The sequence below is a fragment of the Siphateles boraxobius genome, unplaced genomic scaffold (assembly GCF_051911475.1).
Source record: "Siphateles boraxobius isolate OS27281-9 unplaced genomic scaffold, OSU_SipBor_1 8, whole genome shotgun sequence".
Lineage (NCBI taxonomy): Eukaryota > Metazoa > Chordata > Actinopteri > Cypriniformes > Leuciscidae > Siphateles > Siphateles boraxobius.
In genome coordinates, this window is record NW_027509208.1 from 41,062,147 (window position 1) to 41,083,609 (window position 21,463).

The following is a 21,463-nucleotide window of genomic DNA, read 5'->3' on the forward strand; positions in this document are numbered from 1 at the left end:
TTAATATGATCTGAGACCAGTGTTGTTATTAAATGTCTTATTATCATTAAAATATGAAAATTAAAATGACGGGTAATAATAGATTATGATGGAATTTTTACAAACCTAATTCCAAAACAAAAGTACTAAAACTTGAACTAAATTTAAAATGAAAACTGCAAAAAAAAGTATAGATAGTAAATAAATAATACTAAAATAACACTTTATGTGACACAGTGTTGTACAGAACAATTATTTTTAGACAAATGTTTACATAAACACCCTTATTCTGTAAAAAAAGGTGGGACTTTTATAGGCAGACAACAGTTATGAGTTATAATCTACGCACAGACTATTGAAACTATTAAAGATCCACATGTTTGATAATGATTCGCTCTGTGTGTTTTAGTCACAGAAACACGTCAGCGATGACATCACACGAGGACAGAAACAGGACAGACAGTTACTCACGCACACACACACACACACACACACACTCGTTAAAAAAAAATCACAGCTGCATCATAGTAAAACGAGACTTTCACCGCAGTATGTTTGCGAAACATGTTGGAAAGGGAAATTGCTTGACGGTAGCAATTAGTTCACTGTCTGGTTTTCTGACCCATTTCCACTTTAATAATGACTAATAAAATGAGCTTTATGTTTATATCCTCAAAAATCTCACATGCAGAGTCTTTATTTTCTCAGCCTCATGTTGTTCCAAACCCGAATGCAGTTATTTCGACTGAATGACTCATATTCGAAGGATTTCTGAAGGATCATGTGACACTGATGACTGGAGTAATGATGCTGAAAATTCAGCTTTGAACACAGAAATAAATTATAGTTTACTATATATACACATAGAAAAAGTTTCTTTACAATTATAATAAATATTTCACAATATTTTTGTTTTTACTGCACTTTTTGATCAAATGATCAAATAAATGCAGCCCTGGTGAGCAAAAAAGACTTAATTATTCAAATCTTAATTATTATGTATAACTGAGGAGGAACTCTTTTAAATTAAATAAATTTAGAGTCTGGAATGCTTTGGTTGCTTCTCTCTCGTACTTGAATCCTGTAAAATTTGGTAAATTCAATAGTAAAACATGTTCTGAGTCATGCATATTAAAGCCGTATTACTTCCTGATCTTTTGATGTCATGCTGTAAAATAAGGTCTGTAGTAAACATAACTTGACGATACTGGGACGTTTTGTTCCACAGCATAACACACACACATATCTAAAATGTGAATTTTGAAGCTGTTATGTTTATTTTTTTAAATCGTCGTTTCAAATAAGTAACTGGATAAGATTGGGGTTTAAGTGTGTGCAGTTTAGGTTGTAGAACAAAATCTTCAAATTTCCTAAAGTTATGTTTAGCACAGACCTTATTTCACTCATAAATTAAAAAGCAACATTATAAAAACACATAGGAAAATCTGGAGTGAACCAGTCTTCCTGGTTTCCTCTTTATCCCAGATAAATATAGCTCGGCTTCATCAACTGAGATAGTTCTGATGTCCTTATATATGATATGATCACAGTTGGGGAGCTCTTCCCAAAAGACACAGGATGTTTCAGGAATTAAATGAACATTTCAGGCATTTACTCACCCTCATGCTGAACACAAAAAGACCATTTCTGAAGAAACTGTTCTTCTTCGTAAGGTGATCACATCTGTAAAACACAATGAAATTACCATCACAGTACAGTAGTGCTTATTTATAGACTTATATTCCTCTATGTGTCAAGTGTTCTGAAGTCATATAAGCTTTGTTTCAGTAACAGAAACGACTCCTTTAAGGATTATGTGCATAACCCCCAACTCTGAGACACACTGCCAATGTAAACACTCATGCACACGCATCTTATATCAAAATCACAAATGCTAAATGACTGCCGTCTGGTATTGAATCATGCAAGGTGGGCCGTTCGGGCCGGGATGTTTTTCAGAGCTCCAGTGGAGCAGGCACAGACTGGATGTCCTCCAAAAAACATCGCTGTACTCCTGGGATAATCCAGTTTTCCCTTTAACCCAGTCGAGGCCTCACTGTTTACTGTGAAGAGAGCATACAGTCATGTTTAATAGTCAAAGAGCAACCATCACTATCACTCTAGCTCTGAAATGCATTAAAACCTCTTCAGAGCAACTCAAAAACACATTAGCATTGTGCCGGCAACTTTTGCATGGGGAAACACCAGTCATGTTTTCTGGAGAACATGAACATTCAAGTCTGTGTATGGAAGAAATGGAGGGAAAAAAAACTTTCCGGGAAATGATTCCGTCAACCCTTCTTTTCACTCCCTTCTGAAGGATTATATCACCATGTGAATTAAATTTAGTGATCACTGCAAGATATGTGTAAGAAAAAGTGATGCGTATTATTTACCAAACCAACCCTGCGCTTGAAAAATGCCAGAGACGATCACGAAAGTCTGGTCTGAGAAACTGCAGTGTAAAATTATAGTCAAGAATCAGATTGTGCATTATCTCATCCTGTCAGTGACACTGAGATTCATTTAAAATTCTTCCAATCCATCAAAGTCATTTAATGCAATAAAACATTCACAGAAGAATGTGTTACACGTCAGAGTGAGCAACAACACGCTTGACAATTGATGCATCTAGAGTGAATTATGCAGCTCTAACTGTCTTCGCTGTGTAGGATGCTTGTTTTTACCACATAGTTTTACCTCATAGCCTTAAATAACAAAAAGCCATGGAGAAAAAAGTTCCAGCCTGGAGCCAAACAGTCTGTCCAGCACACATGCACTGAATCCTGCTTCAACATATTCATCTGCATTTTCACCTCACTAAACCATTCAAGTCGTTTTCCAGCACTAACAAAATAAAAGGTCACGCATTAGTTTAGGGTTCAATTCTCACTATTAACTAATTGCTTATTAGCATGCATATTACTAGGATATTGACTGTTTATTAGTACATATTAATGCCATATTCTGCATCCCTTAATCCCTAATACCTAAACTTAACAATTACTGTTAATAAGCAGTAATTAAGAGTTTATTGAGGCAAAAGTCATAGTTAAAAGTGAGAATTGGACCTTAATTTAAAGTGTGACCCCCCAAAAATTGGTGTTGCATTCCCATGAAATTCCTAGTAAATTTCACAAAGAATTACATGAATCTAAATGGCAAGTGAAACATTGAATCAAACGTGAAACTTTTAAGTAGATAGACTAAAATTATATTTTCCTGTATAACATACTTCAATAATCTTTGTTTTATTTCCAAATTAGACTTTTTTACAGTAAGGGTGTTCAGCTCACTTGTGCATTAAATTGAAACTAAACATATTAATGTGGCTTTTCGCCTCACCTCAACATTGTGCCCAAAATATGAACTATAACAATAACAAGGATCAGAGTAATTTCTTGTACCAGTAGACAGAGTTTTGGGCACAGAATGCCTTCCTTCATCAACTTGAAAAATAAAAAATAGGAACCTATAAATATAAACATTAACAGGACTTCAATAAAGAGTAACATTTCAAGCATCCAGCTCTTCATAACCCACATGCCATACTGTATATTCACTGAAAAATAAGACTTGACACAGTGATTCCAACACAGTTGATGTGAGAGGAATGCTAGGATATCCTAATACACATAACACACACAAAAAATGAGTGTAAAGTAAATGCATTTCAATTTTTGATTACATGTGCATTGATAATCAGCATTTCTCTTCGTTATCTTAATTCATCTGCATTTTCAGATTTTCTTCTCTGTGAAAGATACATGTGAAACTGCAACCCGGTATTTTAAGAGTTGCCTACCTTTAGGATAAGCATTTGCGTCAAGAGTGATGTTGGCAGCTCACTGGGTCATCTGTGAACGGTAAAGCAAAAAAGCATGTCAGATCCTAAAACAAGAGTATAGGAAAGGGAGGATGTGTTTTACGGCTTTATCTTTTTCAGGGAGAGATCTGCTGTCTCAACGGTAGAAGCCAAGACTGACACCTCGCTTTGGAGGTTCACTTTTATTTTTATTTTTTTTGAGTGGATGACTTTTTACAAAAATATGTTCAAGTGCACATTGCTAAGAGCACGGCGTGTTACGTTAACTGGTGAAGCGGCGTGATTTAGTAAAAGCTTTTTTTTAAAGGGATAGTTGTTGTACAGTAGTGCATGGAGTCAAAAAGACAGAAAAATACAACAATTAAATTTTTTGTATATATTTTTTTTACACTATTAACTCTTTCCCTGACAAGTTGCCAGCCACAGCCAGCGTTTTTTTTAAATCATTTTCACAAAACTTTGATGGCCCCCAGAATATTTTTTTGTATGAATATCTGAACATTCAATATATCAAAAGAAAGAACAGATCATCTGCTTGTAAACCCTATTTTATTCTAGCTTCATGCATTTTTCTATCAACACTTAAATGTGGGTAAGTTTCATCAAAAAGCAACATTTTGAATAAAAAGCATTTTTCCTCCCACCAAAGACTTCAATGTGCATAAGAAATGCTTTTATCGCTGGTTTCTGCTCCTTTTTTGCCTGTTTTGATCTGGAGATTCTCTCTTTCAGAAAATGCGTAATAGCAGTGAAAACACGGAAAGCCGGAAAATTCCATCAATGGCGGGGAAGGAGTTAAAAATATAGATCCAAAAAGAGACTTTTGCAGCTATGCATCTTGCAGCTATCTTCATAAATTATAAATTCCTCTTTAACTGATTACTAAATTGTTTAATTAAGGTTTATACATGTTCAATGTAAATCTTTTCATTATACTGGAGCTGCCAGTTTGCTATCATCCGGTGCACTCAGTGTGTTGTGGGGTTAATTCGTGGAGTAAGTACTGTATATGTAAACTGTGTGTTTACATGGCATTTTTAAAATGGCGGATGCAGGTGTTTTGTATGGGATGCATTCGGCCAATCAATGTACATTTACATCACTGTTGTGCTGGGTTAGACCCTACTCTGAACTCAGTCCCCCAAAAGCCGTCCCTATAACTAAAATGATCCTTAGTTCCTGTGGTGTGAACATGTCAAACAAGCGGGTATAGCTTAGAAAGCATGTTCCTCTGGGAAAGTCCCAATAGAAGAACAGTTTCCCAAAGCAGCTTTCAGTGAGCAGTTCTTAAAAGAACCATTTTTCTAAGTGTAAAGGACATTTTAAAAAATCTGAAGAACCTTTTTCCACTATAAAGAACCTTTTGTGGCAATGAAAGATTCTATGCAAGTTCTTTATCGAACCAACATCAAACCTTTATTTTTAAGTATTTACAATGTTAATTTGTTTTAATGACAATTAAGCACATTTCTTCCAAATTTTACTTCTTCCTATTGTTTTTAAAAATGCAATTATTCAATGACTATATTAGATTGTCTTTACAATAATATTTTTTACTATGGATTGCTTCAAGAAAATTTAAACTGCACCAGCATAAATTCATTATTCTTTAGGTTTTAGGTTAAAATATGACCCATGACTTTTTGACAGCTTTTGTGAAAGCACAATGGAAACATAAAATGTGAATTTTTGTAACTAAATATTCATGAAGGCCCCTTTTGCGAGGTTTAAACACTTTTACATTGAGTTTAAAACTTCCAATGCATGAACAAAGTGTCTTCAAACAATTATGTTTATTAATGATAAATTGAAATCGAATGATTTCACAGTTTGTGTCTTGTCTTGATTAAAGTCACGCGTCAGATTTATCTGTGGTGCCTCGTGGAACAAAAGATAACATTGTCAAATGATTGTCTTATTATTGAATCGGGATCCAGATCTGAAGGAGCTCTTTGCGTCTTTCTAGGTGCAAAAGATTTCACTACTCCGTTAAAAAGAAGAATAACGACATCCTTCCTTTCTTCCTGAGGATATGACTGGAAAGAAAGCAACTATGACAATACCTGAGCAGGAAGGATTTGACTGCACCCTAGTTGAGAATTAATATTACTTACCAATACACGTTTAGGAACGATTTCCAAATTAGACAATACATTTTTATGATATGAGTGTTGTTTGACCGTGCATAACTCACCGATTAAAAATGGAAAAGTGGATACGGACTGAATGACTCTCTCTGACATTTCCCTCCAATTTCCTGTCATGAAAAGGTCACCAAAATAAGAACAGGACAGAACATCCCTGAATTAAAAAATCAAAAGGTTAGTAGTTTTTAAAAAATCAACAATCACACACCTGAACATTTTTATATGCTGACTTATTAGTATTTAAGAATGTCCAGTTTTTAAGATCACATGGATTTGCGTGGTATTTAATCAGGGCATCGATCTTTACAAAAGTCGACTTCATTTCGCCCACTCTCTGATTTCTGCTCCGTTTTCATTATTTGTCACTAATAAAACAATCCCAGTCTTCTTGCTATGACTTCCTTTCATGGATTGTTTTGGAGGGGCAATTTAAAACATCATCATTGTTTAAGGTGTAACAGATTGTCAAAGGAAATGAGGAGAAAGTGTAGATCAGGGTGGGTCTGGTGGGCTGTGTTTTTTCTGTGACCAACACCAAAGAAAAGGCTTTTATCAGTCATCATGCACACCTACAGCCTCCAGTAGAATCAAAATATAAATAAACTCCTTTTGTTAAAGCACCGCTATCCACCCAGTTTCACTGAAGTCATGGAAAAAATTCACTTCAATAGCACTGATAAATGAAGTGTCTGCTTCCACCCTTTGGTGTCGCCAGTACTCAGTCACTGTGCTTACTATATAGTCTAAATCTATACTGTAAAAACAATATTGTTGGTTTAACTTTAAAAAGTAAGTTACCTGGTTGCCTTAAACTGTTGAGTTCATTGAAATAAAAAAATGAGTTCATATAATGAAGGAGATCATATTATGTTACGTTATATTATGTTATCTGCACCACAGCTAAGTTGATTTGACAAAACATACAAGTAAATCAAATTGTGCTTTAAAATTAAACAATCATTATTATTACCATTATTTATTTTTTGTACAAGTCATGTCAGCTGTCAGTCGTCACAATAAAGGTGGCGTTTTCATGTTCAGACTAGCGTGGTTTTTTTTGCATACTGTGCCTTATATTGCCTGTATAGGGTTGATTAACATGGATATCATATGTGCAAAGATATGTAATTAAACATCACCTCACTATATTGCATGTTTAGTTCTAATGGTTAATCTATCTATCTATCTATCTATCTATCTATCTATCTATCTATCTATCTATCTATCTATCTATCTATCTATCTATCTACAATAAGGTTAATTAGTTAACATTAGTTAATATATTAACTAAAACTATGGTGTTTATTCATCTTTGTTAATGTTAGTTAATAAAAATACAGCTGTTCATTCTATGTTCATGTTAGTTTACAGTGTATTTTAATGTTAACAATTACAACCTTTGATTTTAATAACGTATTAGTAAATGTTGAAATTAATATTAACTAAGATGAATAAATGCTGAAGAAGTATTGTTCATTCATGTTAACTGAGGTAGTTAATTAAAGTTAAAGCTGCAGTCCGTAGTTCTCTTACGAGAGGTTCTCTCGTATTGCGTAAGTTAGCTTACGCTACGGGAAATATTCATCTTTTCGAGATATTGAAGCCAAAAAATGATCCTTAATTTTTGTATCCATTGTCAATGCAGTGCAGCAGCTAGCAGACCTAGAGCAGGCTGTCTAGCGTTCTCATAGGCTGCCCTGCGGGAACTGCAGGAGCCTACCACTTAGCCCGACGTGACGTCACGTCCAATGAAGGGCGCTCGCACCTTCACTGTGTCAAAGCCCGCCAGAATGGGCGTGGCTTAGCGTATATAAGCAGGGCTCGTAGGCTGTATTCTCTGATTTTTCATCTCTTCAGCGAAGCTCTCCGCATCGCTGGATCTAGAGAGAAGCCGCCGCGTCGAGTAAGCAACAAGCCAGGTTAGGACAGCGCCTGAAGAAGCCGGCCGTCTTCGCCACCTAAAGCCATCCGTGCGAGCTACGCTATCCGGCGACGAATCCTTTCTTGCTAAACTTACTGTCTAAAAGAGCAGCGAGCGTCTTTTTCAAGATGCCTCGCACTTCCTGCGGCTCGTGCAGAGCCCCGCTCAGCGACGGAGACCGGCATGTGATCTGCGCTCTCTGCCTGGGCCAGGAACACGCAGCTCTGCCCTCTCGGGGGTTTGTGAGCTCAGCGACGCACTTCTGATGTCGACCCTGCAGGCTCGGCTCGAAGTGTTCAGCTCCTCTTAATTCGAGCGGCTGGTAATGTCAATATTGCAGCATTAGCCTGTTATATAACACGCACGCCTGCAAACAAACGCCGACAAACAGGAACTCTGATGACGCTCTCTTTATCTGCTCGTGCTAACTGAAACTGATGTGGTTTCCCCCTGTGGCTCAGCGGCTAAACCCACAGCTTTCACGCCAGAGCCCCATGTTCATTTCCGGCTCTCGCAGCGGAATTTTTTTTTATGCAGTTCTGAGATCGCGGCCAGCTTTCTTACGTACAGAAAGCGAACATGCCCTCCCGCGCGCATGCGCCACCGGCGAAATGAGGAAAGAGTGTGTTTTAGTCCCGCCGAGGCCAGACTATCCCCCATTTATCAAACATTTCTCAGCTCCTCTTAATTTGAGCGACTGGTAATGTCAATATTGCAGCATGAGCCTGTTATATAACACGCACGCCTGCAAACAAACGCCGACACACATAAACTGTGATGACGCTCTCTTTATATGCTCGCGCTAACTGAAGCTGATGTTATTCCCCCCTGTGGCTCAGTGGCGAAACCCCGAGCTTTCGCGCCAGAGACCTGTGTTTGATCCCGGCTCCCGCAGCAGATACAAATTTTGCGGCTCTCCTCAGCGAGCTGCCGTATTCAGATCCGGCTCTCGCCGATGGTGTTTTTAGTGTAGAAAAGGTGCCCACAACTCAGTGTTCACCCCTACAAACAAGCACAACTCTTCCCGTGTCACTCAAAGAGCCCACTCCCATAAAGCGGTAAAGTGTTAGTGTTAAACGTAGGAAATGTGTCCACGAGTCCGTGCCCACGCCTACTTTCTGCCCGCTCTTTCACACGGCCATTAAAACTCATATCAGTCTGAATATAAACGTAAGTCCTGTGCTCGCCCACGAGCGTTCACGCTTACAAACACACATCTCTGCCCATGCGCTGCCCGCGCATTCCAGAGTTGTCACAAAACGCCGCCCATCACGGCGTCACATATAACTGTAAGTCTCGTGCCTGCTCACGCTTACCTATGAACACTCTGCTCAAAGCGCAGCGCGCGTCACAGAGTTATCATAAAACGATCCCCATCCAAGCAATCGGGACGTCAAATATGTATGTAAGTTTCGTGCCCGCTCACAAGCGTTCACGCTTACTAATAAACATTCTGCCCAAGGCTCCTGCTCCTGTGCGCGTCTCAGGGCTATCATAAAACGCTCCCCATCCAAAGCGATCGGGACATCAAAGTTATGTGTAAGTCTTGTGCCTGCACAAAAGCGCTCACGCTTACTAATAAACATTCTGCCCAAGGCTCCGCTCGCGCATCACAAAGTGATAAAGGGCGCTTCCCATTCACGGAAATCAGGACGCCTCTTATATATCGGCCTGTCACGGTTGTCAGCGAGCTGCCGCTTGCAAGCACAGAGGGCGCGCGCGCCCACACATCCGGTTCAGTTCTCGACCCCGCAGAGCAGGCCGATCAGAACCTGGAGACCATTCGCCCCCTAGCTACATATATAAAAGCATGGGAAGCCATTCCAGGGGTTTCAGAATGGGTGCTGAGCACAATAAGGCACAGCAATTCGCTACAGTTCGCTCGCCGTCCTCCGTGCTTTCAAGCACGGACCGTGACAACTGTGAATGCAGAAGTAACACATCTACTTCGCGCAGACATAGCGAAGCTGCTGTGCAAAGGGGCCATAGAATTGGTAACGCCTTCTCTGAGCGAGTCAGGCTTCTATAGACTTTATTTTCTCGTACGCAAGAAGGACGGAGCCCTCAGACCCATCTTAGATCTGAGATGTTTGAACAAGGTGCTTATGAAAAGACCGTTCAAAGTGTTTACAACCAGAAAAATCCTTGCGCACGTTCGCCCGAGGGACTGGTTTATTTCTCTCGATCTGAAAGATGCCTATTTCCAGATTCAGATAATACCCCGTCACAGGCCATTCTTGAGATTTTCCTTCGATGGTCAGGTTTATCAATACTTCGTCCTGCTGTTCGGCCTGTCCCTGGCACCCAGTACATTTGCGAAGTGCATGGACGCAGCTCTCGCCCCCTTGAGAAATCATCTCACAGAACTGTGCTCCTCAGTCACATGGAGATCTTGTGTCTCACAGTCAACTGGACCAAGAGCTCATTACTGCCCAGTCAGTCAATTTCCTTTCTAGGAATAGAACTGTGGCCATGACGGCTCGTTTATCGACACAGCGCGCGCGCTGTGTTCGACACCTAGCCGCGTCTTTCCAGAAGGGCAGCATCATTCCTCTGAAGTAATTCCAGAGGATGCTGGGCTGTATGGCCTCAGCTGCAGCAGTGCTTCAGCTGGGCTTACTGCGCATGCGCCCGCTTCAGCGCTGGCTCAATGCTCGTGCGTCTCGCCGAGCTTGGGCTGCTGGCTGTGAACGAATCAGAGTGACTCAGACCTGTATTACGGCTCTGCAGCCCTGGTTAACAGCCGGCTGGTATCAGCGGGGTGTGATGATGGGAGCGGTCTTGTACTGAAAGCTCATCTCGACAGATGCGTCCAAGTCAGGTTGGGGTGCGCTCTTCGAGGGCAGACTGGCCTTTGACCTGTGGTCAGACCAGGAGAAGCTCCTTCACATAAACTGTCTGGAAATGTTAGCGGTCGAGAACGCGCTGAAGCGCTTCCTCCCGCTCATACAGGACCACCATGTTCTAGTCTGATCAGACAACATGTCAGTGGTTTCCTACGTGAACCGTCAGGGCGGCGTCAGATCCAGGAACCTCTGCGATCTGACAGAGCGCTTCCTCACGTGGTCTCAGCATCACCTGCGCTCGCTGAGAGCTGCACATGTGCCAGCCCACCTGAATGACGGCCCAGACAAACTATCCAGGGACAACGTTCCCCCAGGGGAATGGTGCCTGCACCCACAAACGGTCCAGAAATTATGGCGCCTGTTCGGCAAAGCGGAAGTCGACCTATTTTCGTCAAAAGACAACGCTCACTGCCCAATGTTCTTTTCGAAGAATGAGGACGCGCTGGCCCAAGTCTGGCCCAGCCGCCCTCTGTATGCCTTCGGTCCGGTCTCTCTGCTACCGCAGGTAATTAAGAGGATCAGGGAAACGCGCCACTCGGTGCTCCTCATACCCCTACGTTGAGAGAATCAGATTTGGTTCCCCGCAGCTGACGCGGCTGTCACTGACAGCCCCGTGGCCGATTCCGGTGAGAACGGATCTCCTCTCACAAGCTCGCGGCTCGATCTGGCATCCCCATCCAGAGCGCTGGTCTCTGCACGCATGGGTAATCAACGGGTACCCGTTGCCCTGCCAGAAGGAGTGATGAACACGATCACGCAGTCTAGAGCTCCCTCTACTAGAAAGCTTCACGCGTCTAAATGGTCAGTATTCTCCAAATGGTGCATTGGCAAAAACCTGGACCCACGGACGTGTGGGGTCTCGCGGCTGCCCAGTTTCCTACAAGAGCTGTTGGATAAGGGGAGGTCCCCATCCACGCGCTGTCTGTCAGCGCCGCGTGTCTCGAGTTCGGGCCAAATGACTCAAAAGTCATCCTCAAACCTAGACATGATTATGTTCCTAAAGTGATTGGCACTCCATTCAGAGCGCAGGTCATTTATCTATCGGCTCTGCCTTCATCCGATAATGAGAGTGACGTTAATCTCCTCTGCCCATTCAGGGCACTGAGGATTTACACTGCGCGCTCCGCCCCTTTCAGGCGCTCGGAGCAGCTTTTCGTTTCGTTGGTGGGCGCACCAATGGTCTCGCCGCCTCGAAACAAAGCCTATCCAGATGGATTGTGGACGCTATAGCAGCCACTTACGCGTCGACAGGTCTGCAATGCCCCCTGGGCATCAGGGCTCATTCCACCAGAGGCATGGCCTCTTCGTGGGCATGGTCCAGCGGAATTTCTATTCACGACATATGTGTGGCGGCGGGCTGGGCCTCCCCGTCCACCTTTGTCAGGTTTTATAACCTAGAAGTTCCCGCTCTACAGTCAAAACTTCTGTCAGTTTAAGTGAGATGTACGTTCTGTCGACAGATGTTCGTGCGCAGGCTACTCTCACGTATACTAGCTCTTCTGGTTGAGCTGCACTATTGGGTATGTGCTATATGCTTATACAGACCGGCGACGCCGCTCTGTATTCCTGCGTTGCTGGCCACCTTATTTCCCACTTATTTGAGTTCCCCGGAAAGCCCTGGGACTCATTGTGGATGCTTGGCGCGCACGGCGTTGACAAAGGGTTCCCGTAGTGTAAGCTAACTTACGCAATACGAGAGAACCTCTCGTAAGAGAACGTATCGGTTACCTAACGTAACCTCGGTTCTCTCTAGAAGGGGGAACGAGTATTGCGTAACCTGCCGTGCTTGCGGCACGAGCGTTTTTCGCTTCAGTCGATGAGAACCAGAGAATACAGCCTACGAGCCCTGCTTATATACGCTAAGCCACGCCCATTCTGGCGGGCTTTGACACTGTGAAAGCGCGAGCGCCCTTCATTGGACGTGACGTCACGTCTGGCTCAGTGGTAAGCTGCTGCAGTTCCCGCAGGGCAGCCTATGAGCACGCTAGACAGCCTGCTCTAGGTCTGCTAGCTGCTGCACTGAGTTGACAATGGATACAAAAATTAAGGATAATTTTTTTGGCTTCAATATCTCGAGAAGATGAATATTTCCCGTAGCGTAAGCTAACTTACGCAATACTCGTTCCCTCTTCTAGAGAGAACCGAGGTTACGTTAGGTAACCGATACGTTTTACTCTTTGTCGCCCTCTCTGTCCGAAATCTGCAATTGCAGTTATTCTCGGAATTATGAACTTTACGTGGGTTGTACGTGTATACTTTGTTCTCAGATTGTTAATGTTAACAACATCAGCATTGCATGACATATAATGCCCTTCCGATATTAATCCCTGTTTTTGCATGGGCCTGGTGCAGTCTGTTTTTTCTGTAGCCACTACGAAGTCCGAAGTCTTTTGGGTTTTACAGCGGGAGAATCTCCAGTTGGTGATTGTCGTTTGAACTTTTCTGGATCCGCCATCAAATTGATAAATTTAATGATATCAAGTGCTGTGAGAAAACGCTATAAATCTCCACCTCCAACATCCTCAAAAGCAATAAAGCCTACTAGCCTAGACACCTTTTTTGTGTACAGATTTATGTGTTTGACGTAATAATGCAAAGACATGCTCGAATTTCCCGCTGAAATCCACCAGTACCACTGGAATTAAAAACACAAGCACAAGCGAGGTTTCTCCAGAGAGAAATCGCAGCTCATAAGCAAACGATAGACGCTGCTGAGACATTACATGTCACATCGATGTCACGTGTCTTTACGGGATTTTTACGGGTTGTGTGTGAACGCACTCTCTGATTCAGGAAAATCATTGGCAGTGTGAATGTACCAAAATCAAACGAACCCGGATCAAATCCCGGGTCACTTTTTCCCTTGTATTTTCCGGAATTTTTATGTGAAAGGGGCTTATCTATCTTTCTCGGGAAGAGTGGGCTATAGCTTGACCAAAACATAGTTAGGCGAAAAGGCGACATCTATTCTCGGTAACTAATTTGGGAATTAAATCCTCAGGATGGGTATCGTGTATCGTGCGCGCAGACTGAGAGGGAGGGAGAGAGAGAGAGAGAGAGTGTGAGTTAGTGGCCCTCCGGGATCTCTGCCAGATAACACGAACTTCCTTTAAATTTTGGAGACATGGATGTCATTATAAATGCGGCACGGCGTACCTCGGACTCTAACGGACACTTCTCCATTTATAACTTGGTGAATATCGGTACATAACGGTTTTGCAGAGATGAGAGAGATCATGGGAATGGCGCTGGCGCTCGTTGTTTTGAAAGTTAACGGGGGAAAAATCAGTGACGGTCATTGTGTGGAAGGAAAATGCTTCGCCATCCAAACCATCAGTTTGAGTTTTGATTCGGCGCAGCGAGTCTGCCAGGAGAGAGGAGGACATTTGATGACCGTACGCAACCGACAATCGGCCAATATTCTTGCTAAATTGTTGAATGGCACTTCTGGAAACTTTTGGCTTGGGCTGAGATATCAGTGTTCGCACGCAAACGATGGGTTAAAGGGATACAAATGGGTCACTGGAGACAACGCAAGCCACTACACTAACTGGGAAAGCGACCGAGCGGTTTGTTCTCCACGATGTGCCTCAGTGTCACAAAAAGTTCCGAAATGGGCCGAAAGACCTTGCGATGACATAATCGATGGTTATTTGTGCGAATATGAAGACCTCGATTATTGTCAGCCACTGAGCAACGGTTCAGCAGTCGTATATGAAACTCGTTTTGGATTTAATGCAAACGAACTCCAAGAAATTCCTCCAGGCACAATAGTGACATTACAGCCGCTGAGAACGAAACACGTTTGTTTCGAAGGCGAGTGGCTTCAAGCACCTTGGAGTTGTGAGTTTTTTGATGGTGGATGTGATTATGCGTGCGTTGGGAGCATTCCTAACAACACATGCACATGTCAGCCTGGATTTAAACTCGACAGTAACCGAGTCACATGCAGCAAACAGGACGCTTGTGCGGACGGGGAATGCGAGCCGGTGTTTCAAGGTGCACATGCAATGTCTTCCGAAGATTGCAAGCCCGGTTTTCGCAAAGAAAGTGGCATTTGCGTTGATGAAAACGAATGCGAGTCTGCACCATGCGAGCACGCATGCACCAACACTGCAGGTAGTTATCAATGTTCATGCTATGAAGGATACAAACAGTCGACAAAGGACATGCACACATGTATGATGTATTGTGCAGATTACGAGTGCCCTGCTGAATGTGACCCCAACAACAACCGCCAGTGCTTCTGCCCCGATGGTTTTCTACTTGAAGATGATCAAAAAAAATGCGTTGACATTGATGAATGCTTAAATGATAACTGTGACCATTATTGTGAAAATACACCTGGAGGTTTTGTATGTTCCTGCAATGAATCATACCTGCTTTTGGATAACGGCGAATGTGTGACAGAAGACTTTGATGGTTCAGGCAGCTCAACACCTTTTGATGTTTCTATATCTACGATTAGACCCCCAACCGACAAGCCGAAGTCAATCTCATCGGGCAGTCTTTTGGCAATAATGGTTTGCATTGTGGCTTGTATTGTCTTTCTGGTCGGAATCGCTCACTGCACTTTGAGACGTTTTTGTCAAATGCACAATTATGATGTGCACAAAGGCCAAGATGAAATCTACGACTTTCAACAGGTGATCATTGACAAAAACAGCACGGAACTGTCATTCCCAAATAGGTATTTAAAACGAGACACTTAAAGTCGGACCTCACGCGAACTGAAATGTAAATAGTAGTCTAGCCTATTATAGTAAATATATTTAATTTTAGATGTAAACTATTATAGGGTAATTCGGGGTAAGCCTCCCCCACCCACCAAATTTTGTAATGTGAATATCAACATTTGTGAGATTTTTGTCAGTCGAAAGAGTTGATGTCAATTGATCTAATTTATATCACTGGAAAATAGCGATCTGTGACACTGTAGGTTATTATGTTGAAAGTCAATGTTTTTTGTGTGTCTGTTTGTTAATGATTTGCGGACACATTTATGTTTTAAGATTTGTGGAGTAAGTAAAAAGATTAAATTAGACCTAACTAAATAAACTAAATTAGCAAATGTTTTATTTATTTCCTATAATAGCACATTGGCTGATACCATTATGCTAAACTTTTATCTAAATATGTTACAATTTAAACATAAATGCACATTGTTGGGGGGCATCTTCCCTCATGTTAGGCCTACCCTATTATAGTGTCAGAAAAACTTTGCACATAATGTCAGTATTACTAAATGGTTGTGTTTGAAGAGAATAAATACTATGTTTTAATATAACGTGTAGTAAATTTTATTTACAGAACCTTGTTTCGTTCTCTCTTGCTTCGTCAACATATTTGTCCATGCTGATAGATTGGAAAAGACATGCGCAGTGCAGCATTAATGAACTATTTCTAAACGTTCTATTTTTATTTTATTTCCAGTGTAATTGCCCTCCTACCGCGGATTCTGCTGGTTGATGTTGGTTAATACCGCTCTCTAGCGGGCAGTAAGGAACAAGTTACTTCATAGCCTCGTACATTGATTATGTAAAGACTAGTGTTTTTTCACTGAGTGGCAAGAGTTAATGTTCAGTCATTTCTGTTAGCTAATCCTTGATCATTACTGTGTTGTAGAATTGTATCTACGCTGTATGTTTTTGTAAATAAATGAACTGCGATTCTGTAACTGGTCTAACTAAAATCCGAAATAACGTAATGTGTTGATGTTAAAATATGTTACCGTTGAAAACTTCCGAATTTATGAATGAAGCTGAAACAATGGTAGTTTTTCCAGAGTTACAGTACTCAAACGTGATGAACTCCTCACCGGAACATGAATCACTGCGTCAGAAAGTTATTTCCTATTTCAGAAATGTTGAGAAACACGAATAAATGAAGGGAGAAGGAACCGAGGAAAAATTCACTATAGCCGGAACTCACGCGAGAGGAAGACGGGTAGTTCTTTATCTGACTGATAATATTGCGTTATTGAAACGTTCTCAGTATTTAATGCCACAACAAGACTTAGGAAAACGCGGTATGAATTAAGGACTGAACCTGGTAAGACGCTAAATTATTGCTCTGTTATTAGGCATCAACTTTGTAGTAACATTTTCAGAATTCTCCATGTATCAGAATATTTTTAAGTTGTATAGCCTATGCTTTTTTTAAAATAACTTTTTTTTAAAAGAACAAGTTTATCTTACTCATTGTTTGCTTAAGGTAAAGGTTACCTTCAAGGGCGTAGATTTGGTTTGAACATTGGGGGGGTTGAAGTTTGGGTATGCCTCCTGATATTGTGATCATGGTATAAATAATGGGGGGGTTGTAATGCATAGATTTAAATATTGGGGGGGTTATATCCCCCCCATCCCCCCCACAAATTACGCCCCTGGTTACCTTAATCAAACAATGAGTAAGATACACCTTTTCTTCATAAATATTAACTTTAATAGCACAGCCTCTCATGCTTGTTTTCTTTCCCACAGTGCTCTCAGAATGGGATATACATTCATACTGATCCTCTTTCGATTGTGCATTAACACTGAAGTTGTGAAATGCATCTCTGTGTGTTCAGTTAATGGTTATGCTGCCTCCTGCGCATTTAAAGGTCTTCATCAGGTGCCAGAGCTGCCCACATATGTAAACGTTGTGGATCTGAGTTTTAACAGCATTGCTGAACTCAACGAAACATCCTTTTCTCGTCTTGAAGGCCTACAAGTTCTTAAACTGGAGCAACAAACACCAGGACTTGTGATCAGAAACAACACGTTTAGAAGACTCTCCAATCTAAGATTACTTAAACTTGATTACAACCACTTCCTGAAAATAGAGACAGGAGCGTTTAACGGATTATCCAACCTTGAGATTCTCACTCTGACTCAGTGCAGTTTAAATGATGCTATTTTGTCTGGTGATTTCATCAAACCTCTGGTGTCTCTCGAGATGCTTGACTTGCGTGAGAACAACATTCAAAGAATACAGCCGGCATCATTCTTTCTAAACATGAGGAGATTCCATTGGCTCGATCTCTCTCGCAACAAAGTGAAGAGCATCTGTGAAGAAGAGCTCCTCGGCTTTCAGGGTAAACATTTCACGCTTCTGAAACTGTCCTCCGTGACACTGCAAGACATGAACGAGTACTGGTTAGGATGGGACAAGTGTGGAAAGCCATTTAAGAACATGTCCATAACTGAATTAGACCTGTCCGGAAACAGCTTTTCTGTTAACATGGCAAAGCGTTTTTTTGATGCAATCACTGGTACCAAAATCCAAAGTCTCATTCTCAGTAACAGTTACAGCATGGGCAGTTCTTTTAGTCATAACAATTTAAAAGATCCAGATAAATTCACATTCAAGGGACTTGAGGCAAGTGGTATTAAAATTTTCGATTTGTCCGAATCAAAAATCTTCACTTTGTCAAATTCAGTATTTACTCATTTTCCAGATCTAGAACAAATTACATTGGCTCAAAATGAGATCAACATTATTGAAACTGATGCATTTTTGGGTATGACAAATTTACTAAAGCTAAACCTGTCCAAAAACTTTTTGGGTAGTATTGATTCCAATACATTTGAGAATCTAGAGAAACTTAAGGTGCTTGATTTGTCTTATAACCATATAAGAGTTCTTGGAGATAAATCATTTCAGGGTCTCCCAAGTTTACTCATCTTACATCTAACAGGAAATGCTCTTGAATCAGTTAATGAATTTGCAACCCTGCTAAACCTGAAGATACTCTATTTGGGTGAGAACAGAATTTCATCTTTGTCTGGTTTACCCAACATTGCTAAAAACCTCACAACCCTTGACCTGGAATTTAACAGATTAAAGGACTTGTCAGATGTGTACACACTACTACGGGAATTTCCTCAAATAGAACAAATCTTTCTTCAAGGTAACATGTTTTCGAGTTGTTATAATCAAAGACAAATAGTGGCTTCAGACAAACTAGAACTACTTCATCTTGGACTTTCAACGATGCAGCTGATCTGGTCAGAAGGAAAATGTTTAAACTTGTTTAACAATCTTCACCAGTTAGAACAGCTTTCTCTGACTGCCAATGGACTACAGTCACTTCCCAAAGACATTTTCAAAGATCTTACTACTTTGTTTTTTTTGGATTTGTCCTTCAACTCTTTGAAGTACCTTCCAAACGGTATATTCCCTGAAAGTCTTCAAATACTTAATCTTGAATATAATTCTATTTATTCAGTAGATCCAAATCTCTTTAGCAGCCTCCACTACCTCAGCCTAAAGAAAAACGATTTCCATTGCGATTGCAATCTAAGGGATTTCCAAACATGGCTCAATCAAACCAACGTAACCATTTTTCACCCCATAGAGGATGTGACATGTGCAAGTCCTGAGGATCAGTACATGGTTCCGGTTGTGAGATCCAACATACAATGTGAGGATGAAGAGGATGAGATGAGAACTGAAAAACTTAGGCTTGTGCTTTTCATTTTCTGTTTCACACTTATCATATTACTCACTGCTAGCGCCATCATTTATGTCCGTCGGCGTGGCTACATCTTCAAGCTTTACAAAAAGCTCACTGGCAAACTTGTGGATGGAAAGCGAGAGGAACCTGATCCTGATCGCTTCTTGTACGATGTGTATCTTTGTTTTAGTTCTAGTGATATGAAGTGGGTAGAAAGAGCGCTGCTGAACAGGCTTGACTCTCAGTTCTCAGAGCAGAACACACTCCGCTGCTGCTTCGAGGAGCGAGACTTCATACCCGGGGAGGACCATCTTACCAACATGCGAAATGCAATCCAGAATAGTCGAAAAACCCTTTGTGTGGTGTCTGACCGTTTCCTGAAGGATGGCTGGTGCCTAGAAACCTTCACCCTGGCACAAAGATGGATGGAAGTGGAGCTAAAGGACATTCTGGTGGTGCTGGTTTTAGGGAACATACCACAGTACAGGTTACTGAAGTTCAAACAAGTGAGATCCTACATTGAGAACAGAAGATACCTTCTGTGGCCCGATGACAGCCAAGACTTGGAGTGGTTTTATGACCAACTAATGCATGAAATAAGAAAAGATACCAAGGTTAATCAAACAAATCAACCGACCAACCAAACAAAGCCTGAAGTATTGAATGCAAACACAGCAGTATAATTATGGTAAATTTGTTGATTATGCATTTTGTAAAACCTTACCTAATCACCTAAGGTTTCCAATTATTTAGAATGCATAATGCAGATTTATGTTTTCTATGTGTATACAAATGTGTGTGTGTGTGTGTGTGTGATGAGTGATTTATAATGAAAGAATATTTCATTCATAACATTCTATTTCTATTCTCACAAAATAGCTGATATAAAATATTGTCTGTGAACCTGCTGATATTTTCATTAAATGTCTGAAATGCTAATAATAGCTAAATGTGTGCAGAAGTGGATAAAGACCTCAGAATACTCAGCTAAACTTACGAACCTAATATCTTCAACCACTTCTCAACGCAGCTTGCAAATTCTAGAAATTAAGGAATTATGCAAAAGCCTGCTTAATCTGTAAATGAATGTACAACCTAAAAATAGTAACTGAATAAAAATACACTCAGTGTAATTTCTTTGACCTTATTTCCTATATACAGGCAAAATGGCAAAACTAGGAAGCCACTAATGAAAAAACACGATGACACAATCTGGCCTTATGTTTTTGGGTAATCACAGTTTGTACATTGTTAATGTAATTTGTAAAGAAACCTCAGTGTTGACACATTTTGTCATGGCCTGTGTACTTTGAACAGGAAATAGTAGCAACAAGGCCCCAGGCAACAACCTGCCCCGGGTCACATGTCTGATTAATTAAATATTGATTTGAAATCTCACCATGGCTGACAATTGTGGTCTTTATTGAAAAATGTAGATTATATCATATCCTTAGTTGACCTCACAATGCCATCTGGCCAAATTTCCTGTCATGATCGCTTCAATGTAATAAGGCACATTGAAAAAGAAAACAACATTGCAAAACTAATATTAACATTCTGCATTCTGCTTTATACAGAAAGCAATCTCTCAGTGGGAACTTGTGTAAACATAGCTGACCAAAGAATAGCCTTCAATTTCATTTCCTGTTCCCATAACAAGAAAGAAAAAATAAATAAATAAAATGTAATTGTCATCGACTAACTGTAAAGTCTTTATATTGTATTCATATTTTATTTTCACACAATTCTGACATCAAGACTGAAAGCCTCGTTTAACAACAGGTGCTTCTTTAGGCACAAGCAGGAACTTGCTTTTAAAAATATCCCCATTGAGAAGTCAGGTCCATTGTGCAATCAAAAACCCTTTTGCTTTCTTTGTTTTGGCTTTGAGAGTTACCTTTTGTGTAACTCTAATCTTACACCATGGTGTTGAATGATAATTCTTCTGTTTTTGATAACTAAACATGAAAAACCATTACCTAGAAGCCAATTAATATCTTAAAACTAATTCTTGTTTTTTTTCATTCATTCATGTGTTTTCCTTTGAATAAAACAGATTTCTGTGAAAATCGTTTATAAAACAATTTATAAAAAAACTTTAGTTAAATTGGATGCAACATTTTACATAACAGTAATTTAATGACTAATGTACACAATTTAATTTCTGTTACATATAAATGACCCCTCATTATTCGAATTACAATATGCAAACACAGAAGTACATTAACCACATACTATTCTTACCTTTTGAACTGCTTTGTTTACAAGGGGCAGATTCAGTCTACCAATAAACAAAACAACCTTATA

The 21,463-nt window shown here is 40.7% G+C and overlaps 2 protein-coding genes and 1 long non-coding RNA gene across 3 annotated transcripts; 2 read left to right on the forward strand and 1 right to left on the reverse strand.

The window, feature by feature from the left end:
* Positions 1-1,611: 1,611 nt before the first annotated feature.
* Positions 1,612-6,283, reverse strand: LOC143729395 (uncharacterized). The gene is made up of 3 exons (XR_013199993.1): positions 6,000-6,283; positions 3,785-3,836; positions 1,612-2,042 (listed from the first exon to the last, which is right to left on the reverse strand). It is a non-coding gene; the product is annotated as an uncharacterized LOC143729395 (long non-coding RNA).
* Positions 6,284-13,816: 7,533 nt separating this feature from the next.
* thbd (thrombomodulin) lies at positions 13,817-15,545 on the forward strand. The gene has a single exon (XM_077220864.1). The coding sequence runs from the start codon at positions 13,944-13,946 to the stop codon at positions 15,429-15,431; it is 1,488 nt and encodes a 495-aa protein (XP_077076979.1). The 5' UTR covers positions 13,817-13,943; the 3' UTR covers positions 15,432-15,545.
* A 1,090-nt stretch (positions 15,546-16,635) lies between these two features.
* On the forward strand, positions 16,636-20,554 carry LOC143729556 (toll-like receptor 5). Its single transcript, XM_077220863.1, has 2 exons — positions 16,636-16,770; positions 17,199-20,554. The coding sequence occupies exon 2, from the start codon at positions 17,209-17,211 to the stop codon at positions 19,837-19,839; it is 2,631 nt and encodes an 876-aa protein (XP_077076978.1). The 5' UTR covers positions 16,636-16,770; positions 17,199-17,208; the 3' UTR covers positions 19,840-20,554.
* Positions 20,555-21,463: the final 909 nt, after the last annotated feature.

What these genes read in the sequence shown, in the direction of transcription:
- thbd (XM_077220864.1), top strand. Translation starts at nt 13,944, where the DNA reads ATGAGAGAGATCATGGGAATGGCGCTGGCGCTCGTTGTTTTGAAAGTT.
- LOC143729556 (XM_077220863.1), top strand. Translation starts at nt 17,209, where the DNA reads ATGGGATATACATTCATACTGATCCTCTTTCGATTGTGCATTAACACT.